At 42.4% G+C, this 25,412-nt stretch overlaps 2 protein-coding genes across 4 annotated transcripts in view; both read left to right on the top strand.

Annotated features, from left to right (window-relative positions):
* Positions 1 to 6,424: 6,424 nt before the first annotated feature.
* apof (apolipoprotein F) lies at positions 6,425 to 19,351 on the top strand. Its single transcript, XM_085775755.1, has 3 exons — positions 6,425 to 6,533; positions 7,994 to 9,441; positions 19,253 to 19,351. The coding sequence occupies exon 2, from the start codon at positions 8,038 to 8,040 to the stop codon at positions 9,328 to 9,330; it is 1,293 nt and encodes a 430-aa protein (XP_085631881.1). The 5' UTR covers positions 6,425 to 6,533; positions 7,994 to 8,037; the 3' UTR covers positions 9,331 to 9,441; positions 19,253 to 19,351.
* stat2 (signal transducer and activator of transcription 2) overlaps positions 15,634 to 25,412 on the top strand; it is a 21,684-nt gene continuing 11,905 nt past the window's right edge. For 2 of the 3 annotated variants that reach the window (XM_085775752.1, XM_085775750.1), the window contains exons 1-17: positions 15,732 to 15,920; positions 16,834 to 16,965; positions 17,543 to 17,687; positions 17,865 to 17,960; positions 18,350 to 18,442; positions 18,568 to 18,646; positions 18,813 to 18,892; positions 18,990 to 19,141; positions 20,288 to 20,446; positions 20,531 to 20,620; positions 21,213 to 21,272; positions 21,367 to 21,387; positions 21,497 to 21,590; positions 22,121 to 22,168; positions 22,266 to 22,349; positions 22,484 to 22,582; positions 24,600 to 24,735. In XM_085775752.1, coding sequence (XP_085631878.1) covers positions 16,835 to 16,965; positions 17,543 to 17,687; positions 17,865 to 17,960; positions 18,350 to 18,442; positions 18,568 to 18,646; positions 18,813 to 18,892; positions 18,990 to 19,141; positions 20,288 to 20,446; positions 20,531 to 20,620; positions 21,213 to 21,272; positions 21,367 to 21,387; positions 21,497 to 21,590; positions 22,121 to 22,168; positions 22,266 to 22,349; positions 22,484 to 22,582; positions 24,600 to 24,735 — 1,567 coding nt within the window. In that variant the 5' untranslated portion in view covers positions 15,732 to 15,920; position 16,834. The other variant, XM_085775751.1, reaches the window with a different exon arrangement.

The following is a 25,412-nucleotide window of genomic DNA, read 5'->3' as shown; positions in this document are numbered from 1 at the left end:
AAAGCCTTCTTAATTTCTTTATAGGCTCGGCGCTTAATCATTACTTCGTTTGAGTAGTCGTGGTCAAAAAAAATCTGTTTTTCACCCACACACACTTTCTTTTTCCATGCTGATTTTAGCACCATCTCTTTGATTTCGAATCGTAAAAAGTTCACAATAACAGACCTGGGTGGTGAGTTTGAGTCGGGTTTAGCGACTAGTGCTCTGTGTGCTCTCTGGATCTCTAATTTGACTCCATCAGGCAGGGCGAGTTCGGTGGTGAGCAGATTGTTGACAAAATCCACCATTGAAGTGCCTTCTGTATTTTCTGGTAACCCGTAGAGCCGTATGTTGTTTCTCCTGGATCTATTCTCTAAGTCGGTCAGTTTTTCTTGCATCTTACTGTGTTGATTAAGAAGCAACAGGAGCGCGTCTTTAGCCACCGGGCCGCTTGCTTCCAGATCTGATATGCGTGTTTCAGCTACGCTGATAGCTTCACCTTGGGCCTGTAGAGTAGTGGCGGTTTCGGTTAGCTTCTGGCTAATATCCTGTTTGAATGTAGTTAGCTCTTCTCTTACGTCTCTTCTGAGGTCGGCCTGGAAATCTTTAAGAGTATTTTGCATCTCGCGTTTGAATTCCCTCAGGTTTTTGGTAACAGACGTTAATTCTTGCAGTATGTCACCAGCTTGAGTTTTCTCAATTAGCTTCGTCCTGTCGCCATTTTCTTCCTCCTCGGAGTCCTCCGAGTCAGGTAGGGGTTGTAACGACGGTTGCGTTATATTCCCTGTTTTCTGTGCACTTTTTTGTCCTCTGTTTGTCTTCGCTCCTTTCATGGTGACGAAACACAGCCTCTGAAGTGTTAATATCTCGAGTATTATTTAGTTTTGCAACCGACTGGTATGGAGCTACAGTCTACTGCTGCATTCCGCTATGCCGCCTTAACCGGAAGTCCAGGAAATTTACTTTTAATGGCTTTATTGGCAGCAGAGAAACTCCTCCTGCTTTAACTTTGTCCTTGTTCACTAAGTGAGTTTACGCCACACACAGGACATAGTTTACACCAGAGACAAAACACAACAGTTTGAACTTTGTCCTCCTCTAAAGATGCAATTAGATTATTATTATTATTAGTAGTAGTAGTAGTAGTAGTTATTCTGCAGAACAAACAGAACAAACCCAGAGGTTGTGATGCTTTGTTGCAGCTGCTTTTTGAAATGTATTGACGCTCAACAGAAAAACCAAGGTCACAAGAGTCATGAGGGCGGTTTAGTGGCGCGGTGGTTTGCATGAAGTTTGCATGCTCTGGTTGTCATTTCTTTTTACCCTATTGCCCTGTTAACAAACACGACCATCTGCCCTCCTCAGTCCACTGTTACAAAGGAGGCAGTATTTCTGTTTGAGTGCAATGATGTCACAGACAACACAACATCACTGTGATCAATGATCAGTTTTTTTTTTTTTAAACTCCCATTTCTTCTAATTAATATTTTCTCTCTTTTTATTCTTGAGTTACAGAGTGTGTGTGTTTTTGTGTGAAGGTGTTTTTCGAAGTGTATGACTGGAGATCTGCTGTGTTAATGTTCTTTTGTTGTATTTTGGTGCACAATTATGACCATTTTCTATTCTATTCTATTCTTTCTCTACAGGCAGCAGAGGATTTGCTTGGTTTAGTGTAATGAGTGGAGCCAGGAGGAAACACCTGTCCTCAGGTAACAGATTCTGACTACCTGCACCTCAGAGCTGCTTAATGACATGTTAAAGCATAGTAAGTATACGTTTGATCATTGTTAGAGCGCTGGTATGAAAAGCTTTAACACCGGACAGTTGTAATTTTAACCACCTGGAAAACCTCAGCTCCGCCTCCGGCCGCAGGTGTGTAGTGTGTGTGTATATGTGTGTGTCAGCAGAGACAGGAATGTGGTTCAGGCTTTTGTTGTGTTTCCACCACACATGTTTACTCTTGTCACTATATATCCGTCGCAGTTTCTATTCAATTGGTTGAAGGTTAGAGTAAAGGTGTGTGTGTGTGTGTGTGTGTGTGTGTTGCTGACCCAGGAGGAGACTGAGTCAATCACACTTCATTAACATCATAACACCTCAAAATGTCTTTGGATCCTCCAGGGTTTAATATGAACGCTATAAAACTGTGTTTAATTCTCTCATGTCTCAAAAAAATGACCCTGGAGATTTGTGGCGTGAGTTCATGGGACGTTTCCCAACCTGACATCATCAAGACGTTGTTTTATCTCCTCACATCCACGTCCATGTGTACATGTTATAAATGACATCACCCACCTTTCCACTGTTAAGATTTTTTCTTGGGAGTTTTTCCCTTTGAGACAAACAGCAACATAAAAACAGGAACATCTGCTGCTGTGTATCTTGTCACAGAAAAGAGGATCTTTCTCTCTCTGACCGATGCTGTAAATTCTGACAGTTTAACAACTTTAATTTAAATCTTTACTTTGTGTAACAACAGACTCAGACGTGATAATTGCACTGAGACAAACAGTGTGAACGTGAATCACTTTGGTGACTCACATTAAAGAAGCAAAAGCTCTGAAGACGCAGAGTGTGATGGTTTGTCAAACCACAGCGTCAGCAGCTTCTGATGGTGGATGATTGGACTCTGGAGTACGGTGGCCCTGAGGGGTCAAATCACTGCAGCCGAAGAAAACACACGCAGAGACACAAACGTGCTGCAAATACAGAAAAAAGAAATCATCAGTTTGACAGAAACTCAGTCCCAACACAGCAGGACATGATAAAGCGAGGGACCGGTCACAATAAAAAGAGGGACCGGTCACAATAAAAAGAGGGACCAGTCAGAGGACACAATAAAGCGAGGGACCGGTCACAATAAAGCGAGGGACCGGTCACAATAAAGCGAAGGACCAGTCTGGGGACACAATAAAGCGAGGGACCGGTCACAATAAAGCGAGGGACCAGTCTGGGGACACAATAAAGCGACGGACCGGTCACAATAAAGCGAAGGACCAGTCTGGGGACACAATAAAGCGACGGACCGGTCACAATAAAGCGAAGGACCAGTCTGGGGACACAATAAAGCGAGGGACCGGTCACAATAAAGCGAGGGACCAGTCAGAGGACACAATAAAGCGAGGGACCGGTCACAATAAAGCGAGGGACCAGTCAGAGGACACAATAAAGCGATGGACCAGTCACAATAAAGCGAGGGACCAGTCACAATAAAGCGAGGGACCAGTCACAATAAAGCGATGGACCAGTCACAATAAAGCGAGGGACCAGTCAGAGGACACAATAAAGCGATGGACCAGTCACAATAAAGCGAGGGACCAGTCACAATAAAGTGAGGGACCAGTCACAATAAAGCGAGGGACCAGTCACAATAAAGCGAGGGACCAGTCAGAGGACACAATAAAGCGATGGACCAGTCACAATAAAGCGAGGGACCAGTCACAATAAAGCGAGGGACCAGTCACAATAAAGCGAGGGACCAGTCACAATAAAGCGAGGGACCAGTCACAATAAAGCGAGGGACCAGTCTGGGGACACAATAAAGCGAGGGACCAGTCACAATAAAGCGAGGGACCAGTCTGGGGACAGGATGAAGTGAGGGACCAGTCACAATAAAGCGAGGGACCAGTCTGGGGACACAATAAAGCGATAGACCAGTCACAGTAAAGCGAGGGACCAGTCACAATAAAGCGAGGGACCAGTCTGGGGACAGGATGAAGTGAGGGACCAGTCACAATAAAGCGAGGGACCAGTCTGGGGACACAATAAAGCGATGGACCAGTCACAATAAAGCGAGGGACCAGTCTGGGGACACAATAAAGCGAGGGACCAGTCTGGGGACACAATAAAGCGAGGGACCAGTCACAATAAAGCGAGGGACCAGTCTGGGGACAGGATGAAGTGAGGGACCAGTCACAATAAAGCGAGGGACCAGTCTGGGGACACAATAAAGCGATAGACCAGTCACAATAAAGCGAGGGACCAGTCACAATAAAGCGAGGGACCAGTCTGGGGACACAATAAAGCGAGGGACCAGTCACAATAAAGCGAGGGACCAGTCTGGGGACAGGATGAAGTGAGGGACCAGTCACAATAAAGCGAGGGACCAGTCTGGGGACACAATAAAGCGATAGACCAGTCACAGTAAAGCGAGGGACCAGTCACAATAAAGCGAGGGACCAGTCTGGGGACAGGATGAAGTGAGGGACCGGTCACAATAAAGCGAGGGACCAGTCTGGGGACAGGATGAAGTGAGGGACCAGTCACAATAAAGCGAGGGACCAGTCACAATAAAGCGAGGGACCAGTCTGGGGACAGGATGAAGTGAGGGACCAGTCACAATAAAGCGAGGGACCAGTCACAATAAAGCGAGGGACCAGTCTGGGGACAGGATGAAGTGAGGGACCAGTCACAATAAAGCGAGGGACCAGTCTGGGGACAGGATGAAGTGAGGGACCGGTCACAATAAAGCGAGGGACCAGTCTGGGGACAGGATGAAGTGAGGGACCGGTCTGGTCCCTGGACCAATAAGATGAGTTTGTTTGGTTTATTAGAACATCAATATCAATCAATATTCACAAGTTATTGATCATATGGACTGTTAGCTTAGCATTAGCCTTTAACTGTTTCTGTCACTTTGTCGTGAAGCATTGTGAAACTAAATCAGCCTGTTGAGATTCTTTAAACTTCACCTTCGTGACACGAGACTTAGATGTTTCTCTTCCCCCTTGATGAATTCGATGCGTTTTTTTGTTTTTTTTTTTCCCCACACTGACCCATTTGTTCAGGAATGAGCTTTGTCCAGCTTAACGAGAGGAGGATAAAAAAAAGTACTGGAGTACTCGGACTGAATTAAAGCTGTTTCTTTGTGTCAGGACAGAAAGAGAGAGTGTGTAACAGAGAGAAACAAGTGAGTGTGAGGAAGTGAGAGGAGGCTGAAGTCTCTGGATGTGAATAAAGTGAGTGGCCTTTTGTACTAAACGTTGCTCACGGTGCAAAGAAGAATACGACCAGAACCAGAGAGAAGCTAGACGAGCAGGTTTTATCTCCCAGTTGTTCAAAAGTAATCTGATCGGATTTTAAATTGATTGGATCAAATCTTGAAAATGAGTTGTTCAGAAACTAAAACAAAATGGATTATGAGATCGGATTAGATCAAATAATCCAGTCATGGTTTTAATCTGGATCAAACCCTCAATTTTTAGAAGTTTTATTATTGATCTCAGCAGTCAGGTGGATTCAGGAAGAATGTGATTTAAATTAATGACTACATTTATATGTAATTCATTTATGCATGTTTTGCAGCTGATTTTTTAACTGTTACAGTGATAAAGTAAATTAAGTTAATTTTCGGTCATTCCACAAATGAAGAACTGAAGTTTGAATTTGAATTGCATGGAAAAATCTTCACAACATATTTGAGTAATAACCTACGGAAGCGAAAAAACAGTGGGAGCTTCTCATTAAAGGTCCAGTGTGTAATAATTGTCAAGGTTTATTAGCAAAATCTGAATATACTACCCATGAATATTTGTATAAATGTATAAACGCTATAAAGGGCCCTGGAGCCCTGCTGGTGTGAAACTTCTGCCTGTTGTTTACAGACCTTCTATATGTGGTACACAGTCCCATTTAGCACTTGTCGTTATCCAGATTGGGTAATTATGAAAAGTTTGTATCTAGATCAGACTGATCCAATCCAAATTTTGCTTTGTACAAGTGGGTTAAAAAAGTAAAGATGGACTATGATCCTGGATCGCAAAAACAAAGGCTCCAGATTAAACCTTTTTGAAACCACTGGGCCCAGGCTGCTTACGTGAAGCCCAGACTTAGTTAAAAGCAACATGATGCCTTCAGGCACCTTCAGGCTGTTCTCGTCTTATTGCTCAGACATGAACTTTCTCTGGTGTGAATAAAAACAGGAAACGCTGCGTTTTACATAATAAGGGAAGACAAAGTGTGAACAACAAAAATACACCAATTATAATTGTAATACAGAGTTTTGTGATAATTTGAAGTAACTTGACTTGAAGCCTGTTTTTCACTTCACTTCACTTCACTTCTTCGCTCTATAAGAGGAAAAAATTTGCTCACGGCATGAGGGAAGACTTCTTTCAAGTATTTGGGTCAAAAACAAAAACCTACGGCCTGTGAGAGAGGCAGCACGGGGGGGCGGGGTGGTGGTGGTGGTGGTGGTGGAGAGGGACCGGGGGGGACGGGAGGATAACAGGGCAGACAAACAAAACTCCTTTAGAAACACATGGACTTTCCCCACGTGAATCAATATTCAAGCCTTGATCCCCCCGTTGAGCAACGAGGCCAAAGAGAAGAGCGGAGCTGAAAGACAGAGGAGACAGAGGGAGGGCTGTGGGATGTCATGTGTAAAGAAGAAGCAGATTCTCATTGGAGGCCAAAGAGAAAAGAAGATCGCCATGCATGTTTGGAGGAAAAAAAAACGGGGGAAACAAGGAAAAGCAAAGTGCATCCTATACTAGACTGAAGCCATCTTGATTGCACTGCCACACTCTGGGACTCCAGGTCTCAGTATCATTGAGGTAAGTGCACAAAATCCCAAAGATACAACATTTTTTATTATTTTAAACCATTGCAGGAAAAGCAGGACATGCATTGTTTGTTTTTCAGGTCAGGCTCACAGCTTATTTTTGCATGGCACATTTGAAAAGATTTGAAGATATCAACTCATTTCATGAACTAATTTTACTCCCTGTTGGACTTTTTGCAGATATTTTTTTGGGGGGCAGATTGTTTTAATATATTCTGTATGTATTGTAATACTAAAAACAACATTACAAACCAGTTATTTACTTATACTGTTGCTCTGTCTGCACTGTGTCAATATAATGAAACCTGTTTTTGTCATGCCAGCAGAGTGACTGACAGGTGCAGCCGGTTCACGGCTCATGAGTAAAATGAACAGATTTACAAAGTCAATAAACAATAAAACCTCCTGTCATCTCTTTTAAATCCACCCTTTTGTTCAGGGAACACAAGGAGGATTTTCAGTAACCCTTTAATTTACAGGCCGTTAATTACAATACGTGATAATGCCAAGAAATAACAATTATTTGCATCATAATGTATAGAAATAGCCTAGAAATAACAGTCAATTTCATGGTAGTGTTGAGAAAATAAAGCCAAGAAAGAAATAATGATTGATTGCAAGGTCTTGGTGGAGAAAAATTCTGGCCTTTCCAAAAAAAATTCAAAGCATGAAAAACATGTGTAATCTTTTGCCTTTATGAAAAACATGACATTACCATGAAATTGACAGTTATTTCTTGGGTATTTCTTGACATTACTAAGCAATTAATTGTTATTTCTAGGCTATTTTTTGACATTATCACGTAATTAATTAACGGCCTGTAAATTAAAGGGTTACCAGATTATTAAAGGTGTTCAGAAATGTCCGTTTGTCCTGTTTGTTGCGCCTCCTTCCACGAGTTTACCCGAGTAAGGAAATCAAATTTGATTGGTCGTTATCGAGCGGGCGGGATATTCAATGTTCTGGGCGGGTCCGAACTCGCGGTGTGTATATGCATGTGTGTGTGCGCGAGTGTGTTTAGCTAACGTAGCTAACAGTTAGCTCGTAGGCTTGCTACGTTATAACTTGTTAACTTAGCTAGCGAGGCTAAGTGATGGAGCGCAGGGATCCGGAGGAGGAGAGTGGAGTAGGGACGGAGGAGAGTTTGTAACGGTGGACGAGTCTCCTCGTTTTTCTCAGACGTTTGATTGACGGATGAAGAATCCAATATCATTGGCTGCTGAATCGTGAGCAACGTGACACATAATTTGTGCGCCTGAATTATCCAATGCGGGGGAAAAAACTACCCCACTTTCACTCCGGATTTACTCCAAAATAGATTTTTGCACAAAGTTTGGGCTACATTGTTGTAGATGAATGATTACACTAATGTTGAGACTCATATTGGTCTCAAATTCAATTTTCTTTTCTGAATGCCTTTAAAATGTGGCTTGTTCCTTCTTTGTGCCTCAGTGTTTTGCGGCTGCGGTGGCTTTGAAGCGAACTCCAGCAGAGGAATGATGTCCTCCAGGCTCAAGTGGCTGGTTGTGATCCAGCTCCTGCTGAATGAACAGGCTCTGTGCAGAGCTCCACCTCCTCTGGCCCAGAGGAGCGCTCTGCCTCCGGGGGGTGTCGGGGAGGAGATGCCCAAAGAGGAGCATCGGTCCCTTCTAGGATCTCAACTCCAGACTGAGAGAGAGGAGGAGGAGGAGGAGGAGCGGATCCAGTCGGCAGAACGCGTGATATCAGAGCTTGGGGCGAAGTTCGACGCGCCGGCGCTACGGGAGCATCTGCACAACCAGGGGAACGTCAGCTGCGAGGAGCTCCTGTCGGCCAGCGCCATGGACGACCCGCTGACGTCCGTGTTCCCCCGGGAGCTGCTGGGTTTGTCTCTGGCGCCGGTGCTGGTGGCGGCGGGATGCCCGCGGGAGGCCCAGACGCTGGTGCTGAGGCTGTACGACCTGCTGGGGCCGGCGGACACGGACGAGCTGCTGATGGAGGTGCAGAGTCTCATAGAGAGGAGGATGAGGAAGAAGTCGGCGTCTACACCGGCGGCATCTTCGCAGAGTACTACGGACCGCCACATGGAGGCCGTGATGTTTAACATCCAGCAGCTTGGGGTGATGGGAGAAGAACCAACATCCTCTTCGAAGCTGGAGGGGCGTTGTGCCGGTTGGACCAGGGTGAACGGGACCACGCTGGTCGGCGCGGCCGTGGAGGGAACCACAGACAGTCTGGAGGAGGCCGTGAGCAGCTGCGAGCGACTGGGAGTCCAGTGCGCCGGCGTGACCAGCACCGGGACAACGCACAGCATGTACCGGGCGGTGCTGAAGAGAGGCAGCCGCGTCCTGCCGTCGCCGCCGTCGTCCGACTCCTCAGGCTCCGAGTGCTGGATCCGCCAGTGCAGCACCGAGGAGGAGGAGGCGTCGTTAGCAGGCGGAGCTCGGGTGAGGCGCAGCGCCGCGAGGAGCTGCATCAACAAGCGGGAGGAGCGCGTGTACAACGTGGTGGAGTGGATCCCGGCCGTCAGCACGCTCTACAACCTGGGCACGGCCGTGTACTACGCCTCCGTCAACTGCTCCGAGACGGCCAAGGAGAGGGCCATCCTCAGCGCCGTCGACCTGGGCACCGACGCGCTCATGGTGGCCACGGGCGGCACGGCCGGCGTGGCGGGCTACGCGCTGGGCGCCGGCGTGAAGACCGGCGTGAAGGCCGGCGTCAGGTACCTGCTCAACTCCATGAAGCAGGAAGACGACGACGTGCTGGTGAACCAGTTCAGCTGGGAGGAGGGCGTCATCACCATCCAGTAGACTGAGCCAAGGTTTCATTAGTTTCTATGTTTTGATGGTTTTTTTTAAAGGGATAGTTCAACATTTTATCAAATTCTCCTATCACCATAATCCCTATAGTCATAGCAGTAGGTTTGTTACCTTTAAAGGGACAACGAGGAGTTTTGGAAAAGCGTTTTCACACTACATTTATGAGCCTCCACGCGCACTGTGAAATTCTTTGACCGGCACAATCATTCAATTTCATAACATGGGATTTTATCAACAATGGATTTTTATGTTCATAGTAACCAACCTTATTTATAATACGTATGGCTCGTTTTTGTAGGAGGACTATAGCATTTACTGTTGTCTTATGTCGAGCCCCACACCATCACACAATATGATATATAAGGAAGTATAAGTGAACAATAAATTAAATCTAGTGCCTTATGATTTAATATATTTCTGGACTTATACAGGATTGCTATTGACTTTGCGATCTTTCCTTTTATATATCTAATATGTTGTTTCCATGTTAATTTATGATGATATATTATGTATCTTAAAGGGACAACGAGGAGTTTTTGTTAAAGCGAAGTGTTTTCTCACTACATTTATGAGCCTCCGCGCACCGTGAAATTCTTTGACCAGCGCAAGACAGACTCATGTTTTCATTCATCAAGAATTAAAGTCAGAGGTTCGAAGACGATCAGATACTGTCGTAGTTCCAACCATAAACAGCGATTCGGCGGCGTTATTCTCATGACTCGCCGGGCAGCGTCTGCGAAACCGAAAGTAAGGAAATGCTGGTCGGCTCGCCCAGCATTTCCGCCGCCACTAATAATAACAAAATAACGATAGAGACAAAATGATATATTTATCGAAAATGGGCCTATTAACAGGTGTGGGTAACGTAGATTCATCCACATTAATATGAGACTTTTTTATTGTCGCAGAATTTTTCGTTCTGCCGATGGAGAAACTCCTCGTTGTCCCTTTAATTATCAGTGCATGTTGTTTTGAGATCAGCGGGGCAGAGCCGTGAGCTGCTCAGTGAACACAATGGAGGTGAACGGTACAGGTCCCCTGTCCCTCATCAAACTCATCAAATACACAATCCAACAACTCCACAATGCTCTGGTGGACAAGTTGTGACCTGCACTTTCACCGCATGTGGGTGAAAAAGTCACCACTCGCACAGCGAGGATCATGAAGTAAAGCAGTGCACATGGGTCTTACACAAATGAGGTTGTGGGAGAGGAGCTCCCCGAACAAAGAAGTCTCTCAGTCTTTAAACACAGTGCACAAGAGGTCTCGCTTGCAAAAGAGATCTAATCTCAAGGGACAACCTGGTAAAATAAAGGTTAGATTAAAAAAAAGACATGTCACCTTGCCTAGCAACAACAGCCACGTTATCTCTTACGTTGCAATGAAGATTCAAAACTTTGTTGTATCAAAGCAGGTGGCATAGCTCCACTATCTCAAAGCCCAATTAAAACTGGACAGAGCCTTCTCACACAACTTCTCTGCAAAACAGGACATATTTTTAACAAAGTTAAAGCAGAAGTAAGCGATATATTTGTGTTAATATAAGTCTTAAATAGTTATATCTTCCGACAGCAATCACTTACATAGAGTGTTTGGACCGAAACACGGGTCTCTCAGTCCCTCTGCTCTGCTCTGAGCCGAGGAGAAAACTTTTCTCGTATCCTACAAGTTTTATCCGATGAGGAGAGAGAACGGCATGCAGGGCTGTGTGTGCAGCCAAGGGATGCGCGTGAATGTGGTGACGTAGGGACGAGGACCAATAGATCCATGACGAGGGCGGGGCTGCTAACTCCATCAGGTGACAAGACGTTATGGTGCGTTCAAGGCAACCCGTAACTCGTGTTTTTCCGACCTGTGAAGTCGTACCAGTTCGATCTGGTACGAGTTCACGGGTCGGAAGTTACGAGTGGCCGTTATAGTGACTTTCACAGGTAAAACAGGTCGGAAAAATACGAGTGGGTTGCCTGGAACGCTACAAAGTCGTAAGTCGTGACTTGAAGCTGTAATTTACGGTTTCAAAAGCCTACCTGGAACGCAGCATTAGCCAAAACGACCGGATCGCTTACTTCTGCTTTAAATGAACACATTATATTTTTACGTGCACGTTATGAAATAATCCTGTATAATTATGTAACATTACGACACACAAAGCAAATACTCAGAACTACTTTCTCTTTTGAAATCCCTCCGCCCAGCAGCCGTGTCTGGAATGTAGTTCCGGCTGCATTTCCCTCTAAAACAACTCTGTCTCGTAATGTTACATGATTATCTCATAGCGTGGTGAATGTGCAGGTCACAACTTGTCCACCAGAGCGTTGTGGAGTTGTTGGATTGTGTATTTGATGAGTTTGATGTGTTCACTGAGCAGCTCACATCTCTGCCCCGCTGATCTCAAAACAACATGCACCAATAATTAAAGGTAATAATGAACCTACTGCTATGACTATAGGGATTATGGTGAGAGGAGAATTTGCCAAAATGTTGAACTATCCCTTTAAATCAAAGACACAGGATCAGTGTTTGTTCACAGGCGCGGTTGTTAATTTGGTTACAGACAGTGTTGTTTTACTCAGCGGATTATCACAAACACATCTTGAAAAAAAAGAAGCTTTTTTTTTCTGTTTTTGAGACGCACGCACACACACGCACACACACACACACACACACACACACACACACACACACACACACCTTATTTTACAGTTAAACACAACTGTTTTTATTCATTTAGTTTGTAAATCAAAGTAAATTAGCTGTTTTGTTGTTTTTTAGAGGAAGATAGTGTAACCCTTACAAAATAAAATGAACATGCAGTTACTGTAGAGTAGAGTTAAGAGTCGATAACATTAGATTATAACTGTAAATGATCAGTAACAGTAGTTGAGCCTCAGATGAAGAAATAAAACGTATTTTTGCGTGAGTCAGATAAAGTAGTCAGTAGACAACTGATCATGTTATGCAGTGACATTAAAGAAGAACTGGTCTCAGGAAACTCATCAAATTTCTCCTCCTCTGTTTTCTCTCCTTCCTCATTCTTGTCGTTTTGCTTCCTCCTATCGAAAACCTCACGTCGGGTCAGAGTCACATTGTCACCTCTGGTGTAACTGCAGGGACAGTAGACTGGTAACTAAATGTTTTTTGTTTCATATGTGTGGTTTCTTTTCCTGTAAATGTTAATAAATTGTATATTAAATGTGTGTGTGCATGTAGTTTTCTGTCAGTGCACTGCTGTGTCCGAGCAGAGACGAAACCACAGGACGTGACGTTCGCAATTAACGCAACAAGAGAAGAGTAAGTGGCCGCACACAACAATTCATCAATCAGTTATGAACGTTACTTAAAGGGATAGTTCAACATTTTGGCAAATTGGCACATTGCAAAAACACTTCCAAAAAACTGAGTCTAGAGATGGATCTGCATGGATAAGGTTTGAGGATACTTTGGCTGCAGTGAAAGGATGCGTTAATTTAACAAGATGTGTAATGAAGCCGACTTGTATTGTTAAAGGGATAGTTCAACATTTTGGCAAATTGGCCCATTGCCATAATCCCTATAGTCATACCAGTAGATTCGTTACCTTTAATTGTCAGTGCAAGAATAGCGGAGCAGAGCCGCAAGCTGGTCAGAGCTACGCTACAGAGGCTAATGGGATTTCTTGGTTTCCCTCATCAAACTCATCAAATACACAATCCAACAACTCCAAAACGCTCTGGTGGACAAGTTGTGACCTGCACATTCACCACGCTATGAGATAATAACAACATTACCAGACAAGAGTTGTTTTAGAGGTATGTACTGTAGGTAGGTGTTTTCTGGTTGTCTGTCTTTCAATCTCAGTCTCATGAACCTGATGCACAGACAGTCACCTGGACTACAGGGTGAACTGACTACACATAGGACAGTAGTTGACTCTGTTAACGAAATCCCTTCAAAATCTGACACAAACGTCCACTCGGACCAAAAGAGAACCGGATTATCTCAGAGAACTTAGGTCACTGTGAACACATTTAGTCACACAAGTGGTAGTCTCTAATGTCTTAATAAACAGGGATGTAACCTGAGGTGGAAACCATAGCAGCTCACGTCACACTTACTTTACATCCACTCTTTACACAATGATCTGTTCAGAGGTTTGTGTTTGTTTGAGTTGGCGACGCCTCCGTGTGTTTGTCTGGTGACAGACTGACCTGAGATCAGTGACACAATCTGACCTGGGCGGGCGGATTTTTATAATGATCAGGTTCAGGTTCAAGCTCAGGTTCAGGTTACTTTATTTAGCTTCCCACATGCAGACAACAATCAGTGAAGGAAACATTAAGAGACATACGGGCACATAAAATCAATCCAAATCAATAAAATCCAACAAATAAAAATACCATGAATATGTCCAATAAATAAATCCTCTAAGAAAAAAAAGTCTGTTTTATCCAAATTGGGTGGCTGCAGAAGGAATAGAAGACATTGCATCTTTTATTCACTGAGTGTTGGTGTCTGATCACATTGTTAAAACAAGAACAAGCTGAACGAGCCATTTGTTTTAATCAGATAGAGCACAGTAGAGACCACACATTGTCTGTTTTACGTTAACGAGAAAAGGCGTCTGAGCTGTCTCAGAGTATAAAACCTGCCTCTTTGTCCGTGGGGACAGTCGATAATCTTTGTTTTACATCTCATCACAGATAACAACACCAGTGTTCATTCATGTAATGATCTGTCCTGGAGCAGGAACAGTGAGTTATAGACACACCCACACTTGATTTCAGTTTTCCTATAGATTCTGGGTCCTTAAACGCCACACGGTAGAAACAGTAGTAAAATGTAAATTTATTTTAAAAAATATAAGAAAAAATAGTATATAAAATGTGAGTTTATAAAACAGTGAACATTTCATGATGATAGGGTGTCGATTAGATAAATGATATGATGTGATAATTAGGAAATCTTTTCATTTCATTTTTAGATAATAAAAAAATCCAAGCAGATTATAGTTTAACTTCATTTGTACAGCAGCTAATTATTACTATTATTATTAGTACTGTCTCTCCTCATGGTTATGAATGTGAGGTGAAACTTCTACATCATGTGAACAGTGTGACATCTAGTGGTTCGAATGGAAAACAGGCAAATACAAATGTTTCTGCATTGCAACAAGAACATCTGTGTATTTGTTTTCATTCTGAGGTAAACCAAAGGAAATATATAATATTAAATGTATTTTCTTTGTGTCCCGTCTATTAATATCAGTTAGGTTTGAATCAATATTTGTGTTGTTTAATATCAAGCCACTTGCAGGCAAACTGTCTCATCAGTTCAGTGGGTGAAAAATACAAGAACATGATTGTTGTCATCATTTATTTGTTCATGTTGGTAGTACGTTATTTACAATCCTTTTAGTCCGTTACACTACTGCTATATGACTGCAGCCCTAGCCACAACCACATTCACTCATGATTGTTCTTGGGGGGCCCTAATATAAGCAGGTGCTCGGTTCGCTAGTTATGCCTTGGACCTGCTCTGCATAAACACAACACAGGGACATTACAATGGGCTTTATGCACAGCTCCACTACTTCCTGAAATAAAACAGCTCCTTATTGGACCAACTGATTAATCCAGGTGTGCCTGACCATCATTGTGAGGTCAGACAAACCTGGATTAATCAATTGGTCCAATAATGTAAGACAGGAAATAAAGGAGCTGGTTTATTTCAGGAAGTAGTGGAGCTGTGCATAAAGCCCATTATATACTATTAATGTGAATTGGACAGTAGAGAACTAAGAAAAGTGATCAGTTCACTTGGGTAGCTACATTTAAAAAAATGTTTTCTATGTTTTATTGTTGTGCACTGTTCATTTTCAAATAAACAAATAAATAAAAATCGTATTAGACCCACACGTGCACACGTACACAAACACAGACACACGCTGTGTTTTGTTTTGTTTTTTTCTCTGTGTTTTGTGGTTGTTCTTTTGTGTGTGTGTGTGTTACTGTTTTGTGGTTTTACTGTGGAAGTATTCAAAACAGCGCATCACACGTATCACACGCTGCTGCTGCCGCCTCATCACTTTCACTACGTCATTTCTTGGAAATTTTCAGACACAAGTCTCCGTAAGTTTCTATTCTCCTAGCCCCGCCCCTTCGCTCGAAGACTGACAGACTGACGGGCCAATCATTCAACAGCTCGCGCCCCCCTCTGTGTCCGGATCGACCAATCAGCGGTGAGTTCGGAGCTCGCTGAGGAAACTGGCCTCGTCACAACCGGGACATTCTGGCTCTTGTAACCGCATTGACTTCAGTGTTCCAGAGCCAAAATGGCGTCCAGGTGTCAGTTAGCGATGAACAACTCGGGCGGGACGAGGAGATATCCAATAAAAGAGAGGAGTAAGTAAAAACATAACACAAGGAAATCTCTTTACGAGTGTTCGCTGTCCGTAGTTGTGCTTTACTGACGTCGAGCAGCAGCTACAAATAGGAGAAGTACCTTGTGAGCTATGCACGAGTTTTAGCCATAAAGTCTATGGTTTTAGCTAACTAGTTAGCAGACATTAGGTAACAGTAAGTCGACTGACAGCACAAAATAAGGTGAGTACATAAATGTTTAAATGTCAGTAGGTGCATGGCAGCTAGCTAATATTACAAGTAAAGAAGTCTCGGTGACAACTTTCAGTGCCGTTTTAAAAACATAACAGCAGAATTAGCTTTACTAGCTACAAAGCACACTTCATATAGTAACGTTATAAGCATTTATAAGGACTTAGAGCTGCAGGTTATCTGATATTATTAGTGTTGTTTGCACTTTGCTCCCTCAGCTGTTGTCTGTAGACGTGTCTCAGTTGTCACATCCACATTTGAAATACTTTATTGTCTACCTTTCCATGCAAAGGCAGAAATTCGTCTTTGGCTTGCATAAAAACGCATCATAACATCAGCAGCAACCCATTAAATTATTGACATAAAACGTTTACATGATAGATCAGTCAGTCACAATAGCAGCCACATGGAAAAGTATCAAGTCAAGTATAAATATAAAGTGCATTATGTGGTTGTGGTTTGATTTAGTTGAATGTAGCAGGCCGTCTTCAAGGTGTTTATCTCTACTGGTTGAGGAGATGTATGGCAACAGGGAAAAATGTTTTTTTGTAGATGTTCTTATTTGCCTTAGGGACTCTGTGCCTTTTCCCTGGTGGTAGTAACTGGAAATAGTCATGTAGACAAGGATGGCTGCAATCATCCACGACTTTGTTACTCAACTTTTAACAGCCAGGTCTCCAAACCAATTTAGGATTCGTATTCTCTGTTTGTAGTGCACTGGCTGACCTCAAAACTCATTCATTTACGCAGCATGAATAGTCTTTGTTGTGCTTTTTTATACACACATGTTCTTTTGTTAGGCAGATATTTTCCCATTATGTAATATAATGATGATAATGTCATACATAGCCTAATAATGTACAGTACGGTAATTAACTGGTTTTGTGTGTCTGATTGACCTCAGAATGGCCCAGTGGGAGAAGCTGTGCCAGTTGCCTACTGTGTATGGACAGCAGTTACACGAGCTCTATGACAGAGATGCTTTACCTATGGATGTTCGGCATTACCTGTCTGCATGGATAGAGAAACAGGAATGGTAAAGCAACAGCTCCCTTTTCCTCTACTCCCTTATAAGTAGTGTTGTGGACAAGACCAAGAGCAAACCAATGCAAGACCATTTTTAAGACCAATACTGTTTTCATTTTACTAGTACTCATATTTACATTATTCTTTAGCTAAAAAGAAAATCTAAACCATATTTAATGTAAATAAAGTTTGGATTGAACAGATTTAAGTCTTCCACTTCTGACACAGGTGCAAGTTTTTCAGGTGGTTACACAAGCAGATACTTTAGCAGAACAAATTTAATTATCTTAAAGTTATTGCATTACATCACATAAACCAAAGCGAGTGAGTGACAGAGACATTTGTGGTTAAAAAAAAAGAAAGAAAAGATGTGACTGCAGCTGTGGTCTTGAGAAAAGAATTTCCAAGTCCAGCTCGGCTGAGACTGAGACAAGACCTTGAAAATGTGGTCTTGAGTACCACAACACTACTTATAAGCATTATCTTATCCAACACATACATTTTGTTTCCAGCCCAGAGTCATTCATTGGCTTAAAAACTCCACTATGTTAAAAAAAAATATTGTCTTTGTATTTCTTATTCTCCAGGCAGCGTGCAGCCCGGGACCACGACCTGGCTGTGGTGCTGTTACAGGTCCTGCTGGAGAATCTGGATATCCAGCACAGTCGCTTTGTCCAGGAGGAGTCATTCCTGATGCAGCACAACATTAGACGCTATAAACAAAACTTTCAGGTTTGTTTGAATTAGATGAGTTATTATCCTTTATAATTGCTGAAATAACTTCTGGAATGTCATACGAGCCCCAAGGACTAATACAAAGAGTCTCCTTAGTCTGTCTGTGAGAATAGAGCAAAGGCTGTCAGTGTATTTAGAAAGTATTTTATCATTATACTTCCTTTTATCTGACAGAGGTACCTGGAGGAGCCGTGTGCCTTGGCCAGCACAATCCTCTGGTTTTTGGAAAAGGAGAACGAGATCCTGCAGAGCGCTGATCTGGCAGAACAGGTTGGGGGATCAAGTTATTGACGTACAGTATATGAAAGATCGGACACACCCTGCCATTCAAAGCAGTTAACACCGTCATAGCTATCATAAATGACACTATGTACATTTGGGAACACCTTGGCACATGTTTTATTTGCAAATATTAAAGGTTGTTATTGAATGTGCTGTGTGTCTGCAGCTCTGTTATGTAATTGCCATATTCAAATATACTTGTGCACGTACCAAATGCAAAACACAGAACTCTTTTGGGCTAAACATTTTTTTTTCCATCAGGCACTGTCAAGTTGTCTGGAACTAATCTTTTTTCTATAGCTACATGTTTAAAAACACAGTCTGTGTCTTGTCTTAACCTGCTCCTCCTACTCTTTTCTCTTTTTGCATTGACTCAGGTCCAGTTTTTACAAGTACAGCAGGAAACCATGGAGACAAGCAGCCAGCAGGACCTTGAACGAAAAATGGCCGGCCTCAGGAATGAAGTGCAGGTGCAGATTATCTTGGTTTTTGTGTTATCATGTCATGTTATCATGCTTTGATGGAACAATGGTACAGTTTGTCCATTATGTGTTTTTTTTTTCTCTCTCTCTCTGTTTCTTTTTGGGGGATGTAGTGCATGGAACATACTATAATATGTCTGGAGGAGCAGCAAGATGAGTTTGATTTTAAATATCAAACCCACAAGATGGAGGGTAAGCGGCCTGGGAAGTTTTGGTTCTATCTGCATACTTTTTCTCAGAGTATTAGTAATAACGTGTGAATCACAGCTTCCAGCTCTCTGTTTCTCTCTATCTCTCTATTGTGTTGGTTTTGTCTAATATGGAAACTCTGATGCTGCTGTGGAAACTGTTTTTACAGCTGTGGCAGATGAGGCCACCAAGAGGGATCAAGTCAAAGTTCTTCAGCAGCTTGTCAACAGACTGAATGATTGTAGAAAGGTATTTAGCATTTTTTTTTTTAATATTTACTGACATCTCTCCAGTCCATTTCTTTTGTCTAAATCATTTATCTCTCATGTAATTATGGCCACATTAGAGGACACTATCGGACCTCACCAAACTCCTGGACAGAGCTGAAGACCTGATCGGCACGTTGGTGCAGAAGGAGCTGGTGGAGTGGCAGAGGAGGCAGCAGAAAGCCTGCATAGGGGCTCCAGATGACGTTGGCCTGGATCAGCTGGAGAACTGGTGTGTTCCTCTATCGCATGCTCTGCTTTGCTTTTATTTGTTTTTAAAGGGATAGTTCAACATTTTGGCAAATCCTCCTCTCACCATAATCCCTATTAGTCATAGCAGTAGGTTCATCACCTTTAATTATCAGTGCATGTTGTTTTGAGATCAGCGGGGCAGAGACGTGAGCTGCTCAGTGAACACAATGGAGGTGAACGGTACAGGTCCCCTGTCCCTCTAGCCTCGTAAACCAGCCTCTCGCGGAAGTGCATTTCATTTCATTCCGAGGGAGAGTCTGGCCTCATCCCTCCTCTAAGCGTTTGGGGTGGGCGGGAGCTGGGCGGGAGTAGTAGCAAAGACGGTTTAATATCTTTGGTAGTAGCGTTGACAGACAACCCCATTCAGCCAATCAGAAAGTTGGTGTAGTGACGGGGCTTTGCACCAGTCGGTCCCTGATTGGCCAACGTGCTGTGTCAATCACAGCGGGCGACGCTGATTGGCTCGGCCTTCTGAGGGTTTCAGTCCAAACGCTTAGAATGGGGATGAGGCCAGACTCTCCTGAGAATTGAAATGAAATGCATTTCCGCGAGAGGCTGGTTTACGAGGCTACTGTCCCTCATCAATCCCATCAAATACACAATCCAACAACTCCACAACGCTCCGGTGGACAAGTTGTGACCTGCACATTCACCACGCTATGAGATAATCATGTAACATTAGAGACAGAGTTGTTTTAGAGGCAAATGCAGCCAGAACTACATTCCAGACACGGCTGCTGGGCGGAGGGATTTCAAAAGCGCAAGTAGTTCAGAGTATTTGCTTCATGTGTTGTAATGTTACATAATTTTGAAAAAAAAACATAACATGATTATTTCATAGCATGGTGAATGTTCACCAGAGCGTTGTGGAGTTGTTGGATTGCATATTTGATGAGTTTGATGAGGGACAGGGGATCATACGTTGTTCGCTGTGCAGCTCGCGTCTCTGCCCCGCGGATCTCAAAACAACATGCACCAACAAGTAAAGATAATGAACCTACTGCTACTGTATGGCTATGGGATTATGGCGATAGGAGAATTTGTCAAAATGTTGAATGATCCCTTTAACAATCATTTCTCTTCCATAACCTGTGTTAACGTCTTCCGTCCTCCTCCTGTTTTGCAGGTTCTCCTGTGTGGCAGTCTGTCTGTTCCAGGTGCGGGAGTTTATCAGTAAACTGGAGGAGCTGGTGGGAAAAGTGTCGTACGACAACGACCCTGTGAAGGCCCAGAGACCGGCGCTGCAGAAGAGAGCAGACACTCTCCTGAAAGACTTACTCAAGAGGTCCGTCTGTAAAAGAAAAAGATCATCATGTTCCCTTCTTATGACATCCTCATGAAATTTACTAACGTTTGTTTTTTCTTGTAGTTCCTTTGTGGTTGAGACTCAGCCATCGATGCCTCAGGGGAAAGGACCTCTGGTTCTCCGGACAAATGTCCAGTTCTCTGTCAAGACCCGGTCAGTGTTTCACTCCAGGCCGTTTACTTTCTGCATGTCTGTAACACATGTACCGTATGTATCGGTTGAACACTTGTGATGGAGTAACATGTATCGTTTTTCATTTTAATTTAAATTCAGTTCAAATTTAATAGTTGTAGATATTTAAACACAGGTTTACAACAGCTACTTTTACATTTATTTGTTTATTTTCACAGGGCCAGTGCACATAAATCGACATTACTGTACATGTGCAAGTGTGAGCTAAGTAGCTTGTTTTCAACTGTAGACAAATCAAAACAACAAAACATTACATGCATTACAGACTGTATACAAATAACATGGTACATCACTAAAATAATACTACCTAAAAGCACATATATCACTAAAATAGTAATACGTATTTAGAAACACATCTGCATATAAAGCTCAGACGGTGTTGTGGTGGAGCATACTTGGGATGTAGTAATTCTTAACTAATATCAGAAGGATAATTAAATCCTTCTGTCATCCTCTTGAGTCATCCTGTTGCCGTCAGTATTTTACTGTTTATTACCTCATTTCCCCCCCCCCCAAAACCTCTAAAATCTCAACCCTGACTTCATATTCACAGACTGCTGGTGAAGTTCCCTGAGCTGAACCACTCCATGAAAGTGAACGTATCGATGGAGAGGTGAGACTCCTCCGTTAGTGTCACTGACTTTCACCACACACAAACATTAATGTTGTTTTATTCACCGCTCTGTTTCTCTCTTACCTGACATTAGGGAGATTCCTCAGATCAAAGGGTGAGTTTTCCAGAGAAAGTAACTTCAGCTTTCAAATCAAAAATTTTTCTTCTTGAATTGTATTTAAATTATTTTAATTATTTCTAACTAAAACTGCTTTAATGTGCAGATACCGGCGTTTTAATGTCCTGGGGACCAAAAGCAAGGCGTTGAACATGGCAGAGAGCCATAATGGAGGCATGGTGGCCGACTTCAGACATCTGGTGAGTGATCATGATTTGGAAAAAAACAACTCCACTCTTAAGGTCTTCTCAGACCGGGGACGTGACGAATAAACGACCTGAAATCAAAACCATTCACAACGGCGGCGATGCGAATATGTGACAATTAAAAACCAAAGTTTCGCTTTGTGACGGGTGATTCTTCGCCTCCATATCGTGTCTTAAATCCGTCAAATCCAACTACCGTACTCGTTAATTATCCCTCACGTATACCTGCTGTGCCACTGTCGTCTTGCCAACTTTACTATATCAACACAACAGCTCACTGTCTGATCAATATCTGATCAATGTCCTTCATCAAGACAAGGTGGTGAGCATAGACTGTACAGAAAAAGAGATGGCGAGAGCAACTGTCTTTGGTGAGAGCATAGGTGTGAAAGGATACTGACCCGTGAATTATTTGCACAAAAAGTGGTGTGAAAGGGCCTTTAGTAACAGTAATTGCATATTATATTTAATGTAATTAGATTAATTTGTCTGACATGTTCCTGTGCGCTGTTGTTTTTCTGTAGACTCTGAAAGAGCAGAAGTCTGGAGGTGGCGGGAAAGGAGGCAGCGATGTGAGTTGACTTGAGCAACCATTTGTCTTTGCATACAGGTTTAAGTTGCAAACAAACCAATGAGCTGTGTGTTTTGTGTGTGTTTGTTTTGGTTCAGATTCCCCTCACTGTCACAGAGGAGCTGCACATCATCGTCTTCGACACTGTATTTGAGATGAAAGGCTTGTCAGTAGAGCTGCAGGTGGAGTTTCTTTTTCTCTTCTTGTTATATGACTCGTTTTTTATTAAAGAATCATTAATTTAACTTCAGACATTACACATCATGCTCCTGTGTTTATTGATTCTCTCATGGTTTTCTCATGCACCCAAACCCAGGCCTCCTCCCTCCCTGTTGTCATCATCTCCAACTCCAGCCAGCAGCAGAGCGCCTGGGCCTCCATCCTCTGGTTCAACATGATCAGTCTGGACACCAAGGTGAGAAATCATCATCAGTAACCATGTTTCCATCCACACATTAGTTTAGTTTTTATTTGCACATTATATAACCTGCATAACCAATGAAAATAGTAAAATTTAACATTGTGCAGGAGAGGTAGAAGCCAAAAAAGGCTTATAAAAATACCTCCCCTATGTGAAAAACAACAACAACAACAGTGGTGGTCTTCAGAGTAAGAAGATAATACAGAAATTTGTAACATAAAAAATAGAAAAGAACATTTTCTTTTTGTTCGCTTTTATTCGCATTAAGCAATATCGAATTAAAAATTCCTTATGGAAACAGTAAAATTTGATTAAATATCATGAATATCGATAAAAAAGTTCAAACGGTCGATCTCATCCTATTTTCTCTTGATCAGTACAAAGTGTATGCAACAAATTTTGATGGAAACCGGATAAATGTTAGCTGCGATCATGTTTTATGTTAATTCTGCTACGTATTCCCAGCTGTTCAAAGACACGACAGGAGTAAATAAAGAGATATGCAGGTGTACAGGTGACAGACTGGCTTCATGTGAAGTGTCACGATCTCCCAGAACAGTTTTTTAAGCGCTGCCGATCACAAACCAAGTGACAGGTTCCTCCGCTGTCTGGAGGATTTAACACGCGGTGCATCTGCATCAAAACGGTGTTTACATGCCCCTGTCTTCTAGTATAACCTATAACTGTTATTCAGTTTTTTACTCAGGGTATTAACTCCCTGAAACGATGCATATCGCCGCCTGAGGAGGAGGACACGTTCCCGTCAGTTATTTGATTTTTTTCAGTTGCATGTAAACTGGGACAAGGACAGAAGTCTGATTAGACGCCAAAATCTTTTAAACTATTCCTAACAAAGACGCCCCCCACTGACAGTTTAATGATTTTAGGCTGCACTGGCAGGAAGCTGTAAACTCTCAGGAGTAAAAACAAGATGATAAGGAACTACTCCTTCACCACAATCAAGGCCAGTTCAGATCAAACTGCCACAAAGTCGGGGTTAAATGAAGTCAACATGAGAGCTCATGTTACGTTGGCGTGGCTGTAGAAGTATTTCCTGTATCAGGATTCCCACTCTTTTCTTGAAATCATTTTCCAGGATATTTTCAGCCGTTACAGTCTGACAGACTTGTTATTACACCAAACTTTACATTAACACATCCCTGTGTTCTTTTTGACAGTTGCACCTTATTTTGTACATTTAACCAGTTTGTTTCTATGTTTATTCCTCTCTCAACCCCAGAAGTCTGATTTAAACATGTGCAGCAACAACGATAAATTCATCATAATAATAATAAAATAATAATAAGACTTTATTAAGGACACAAACCAGAGGTCCATAGTGACTAAAAGTACATAAAAGACAGACAATAAAAACAACAATGCAACAATACAATATAAAACAAACATCGATGACAAACATAGCCATCACAGAACAATATTTACTATACCACAACCAAAACAGCTCCCTGCTGCTCCTCTGTCTGTCACTCCAGGAGAGAAAACCCTCATGCTCACGCTCCAATACTGGCAACATTCATCAACTCAAAGATAAATGGATCAATACTTCACTGATCCCGTAGGAAATTCATTCAAAGTCTAACAATATTTATTTATATTGGCCAGCTCGTCACACTTGTGCGCAGCCTGACCTTCAATAATCAGTTAAAGATGAAGGATGGACGTCCTTCTGTTTTGCGATTTAGTACAAAAATGAACTGAAACACCTTAAACTGCAAGAAAACGATTCGATACACCAATACGATCACAAAACCAATACGATCACAAAACAGCACATGACGTCATTACGCACGGTCTCAGATGGAAACGCACTTGAAATGGCGTTATTCGCATTTCTATTTCTATCGATATTTAGATAATTTGATTGCCAAGTGGATGGAAACATGGTTAGTGTGTATTTATTTTTACAGCAGAGTTTGCCTTTTAGGACTGTGAGAAAGCGTCAGATGTGAATTTCCTCTAAATCTCTGAGTGTGTGTCTGTTTCTCTCCAGGACATCATGTTCTTTGCCAACTCTCCTGCAGCCACTTGGCCTCAGTTTGGAGAGATGTTGAGCTGGCAGTTTCTCTCTGCCACTAAACGTGGTCTGAATGATGATCAGCTGGAGATGATTGCACACAGACTCTTTGGTAAATTCTGCTTCTATCCTCTGTTTTTGTTGCCGATCTTCACTCCTCGTCACTCTTTCATGGTTGTCTTTTCTATAAATTAGATTGGAGACATTCATCTGTGAGTCAGGAAAATGCATCTTGCATTGTAGAGGTGACTGGATTTACGTGTAAAGATAAAACATATCTAAAACCTCAGTAACACTTCTAATATCTAGAAACGTGGTCACAGAGCTATATATATATATAATGCATTTTGGTCATTTTTGGTACTGACTGGAGAGAATGCATCCTGCCACTGATGAACTAAATTGTTTCCCTGCCACTCAGTATTTACTGTTCACTTATCTAGGTTCTCTAAGGAATAGAGCACATTGTGTACTAACCATTGGGAACGTGATTAATTTGTTCCTATTTTTGTCCCCTGTCCAAACATTTATATTCCTTTATGCAGTTCTTTCTTTCTTTCTTTCTTTCTTTCTTTCTTTCTTTCTTTCTTTCTTTCTTTCTTTCTTTCTTTCTTTCTTTCTTTCTTTCTTATTTAGTTTAGTTTATTGAAGGGACAATGTGCAATGACATTAATCATTTGCAAGAAATGAGGAGATGGTTGCACCAGATTTAGTTAACTGAATTAATTTCCATCAGCGGTCCAAACATGTAATACCCAACAGACACAGACCACAATCTAAATTCAGAGG

The sequence above is a fragment of the Trachurus japonicus genome, chromosome 5, assembly GCF_045865225.1.
Source record: "Trachurus japonicus isolate A0001 chromosome 5, Traja_1.0".
Classification (NCBI taxonomy): Eukaryota; Metazoa; Chordata; class Actinopteri; order Carangiformes; family Carangidae; genus Trachurus; species Trachurus japonicus.
The sequence above is the reverse complement of the archived record's forward strand: the minus strand, read 5'-3'. Positions and strand labels throughout refer to the sequence as shown.

Coding starts and splice junctions, on each gene's coding strand:
- apof (XM_085775755.1), top strand. CDS start 8,038: ATGATGTCCTCCAGGCTCAAGTGGCTGGTTGTGATCCAGCTCCTGCTG.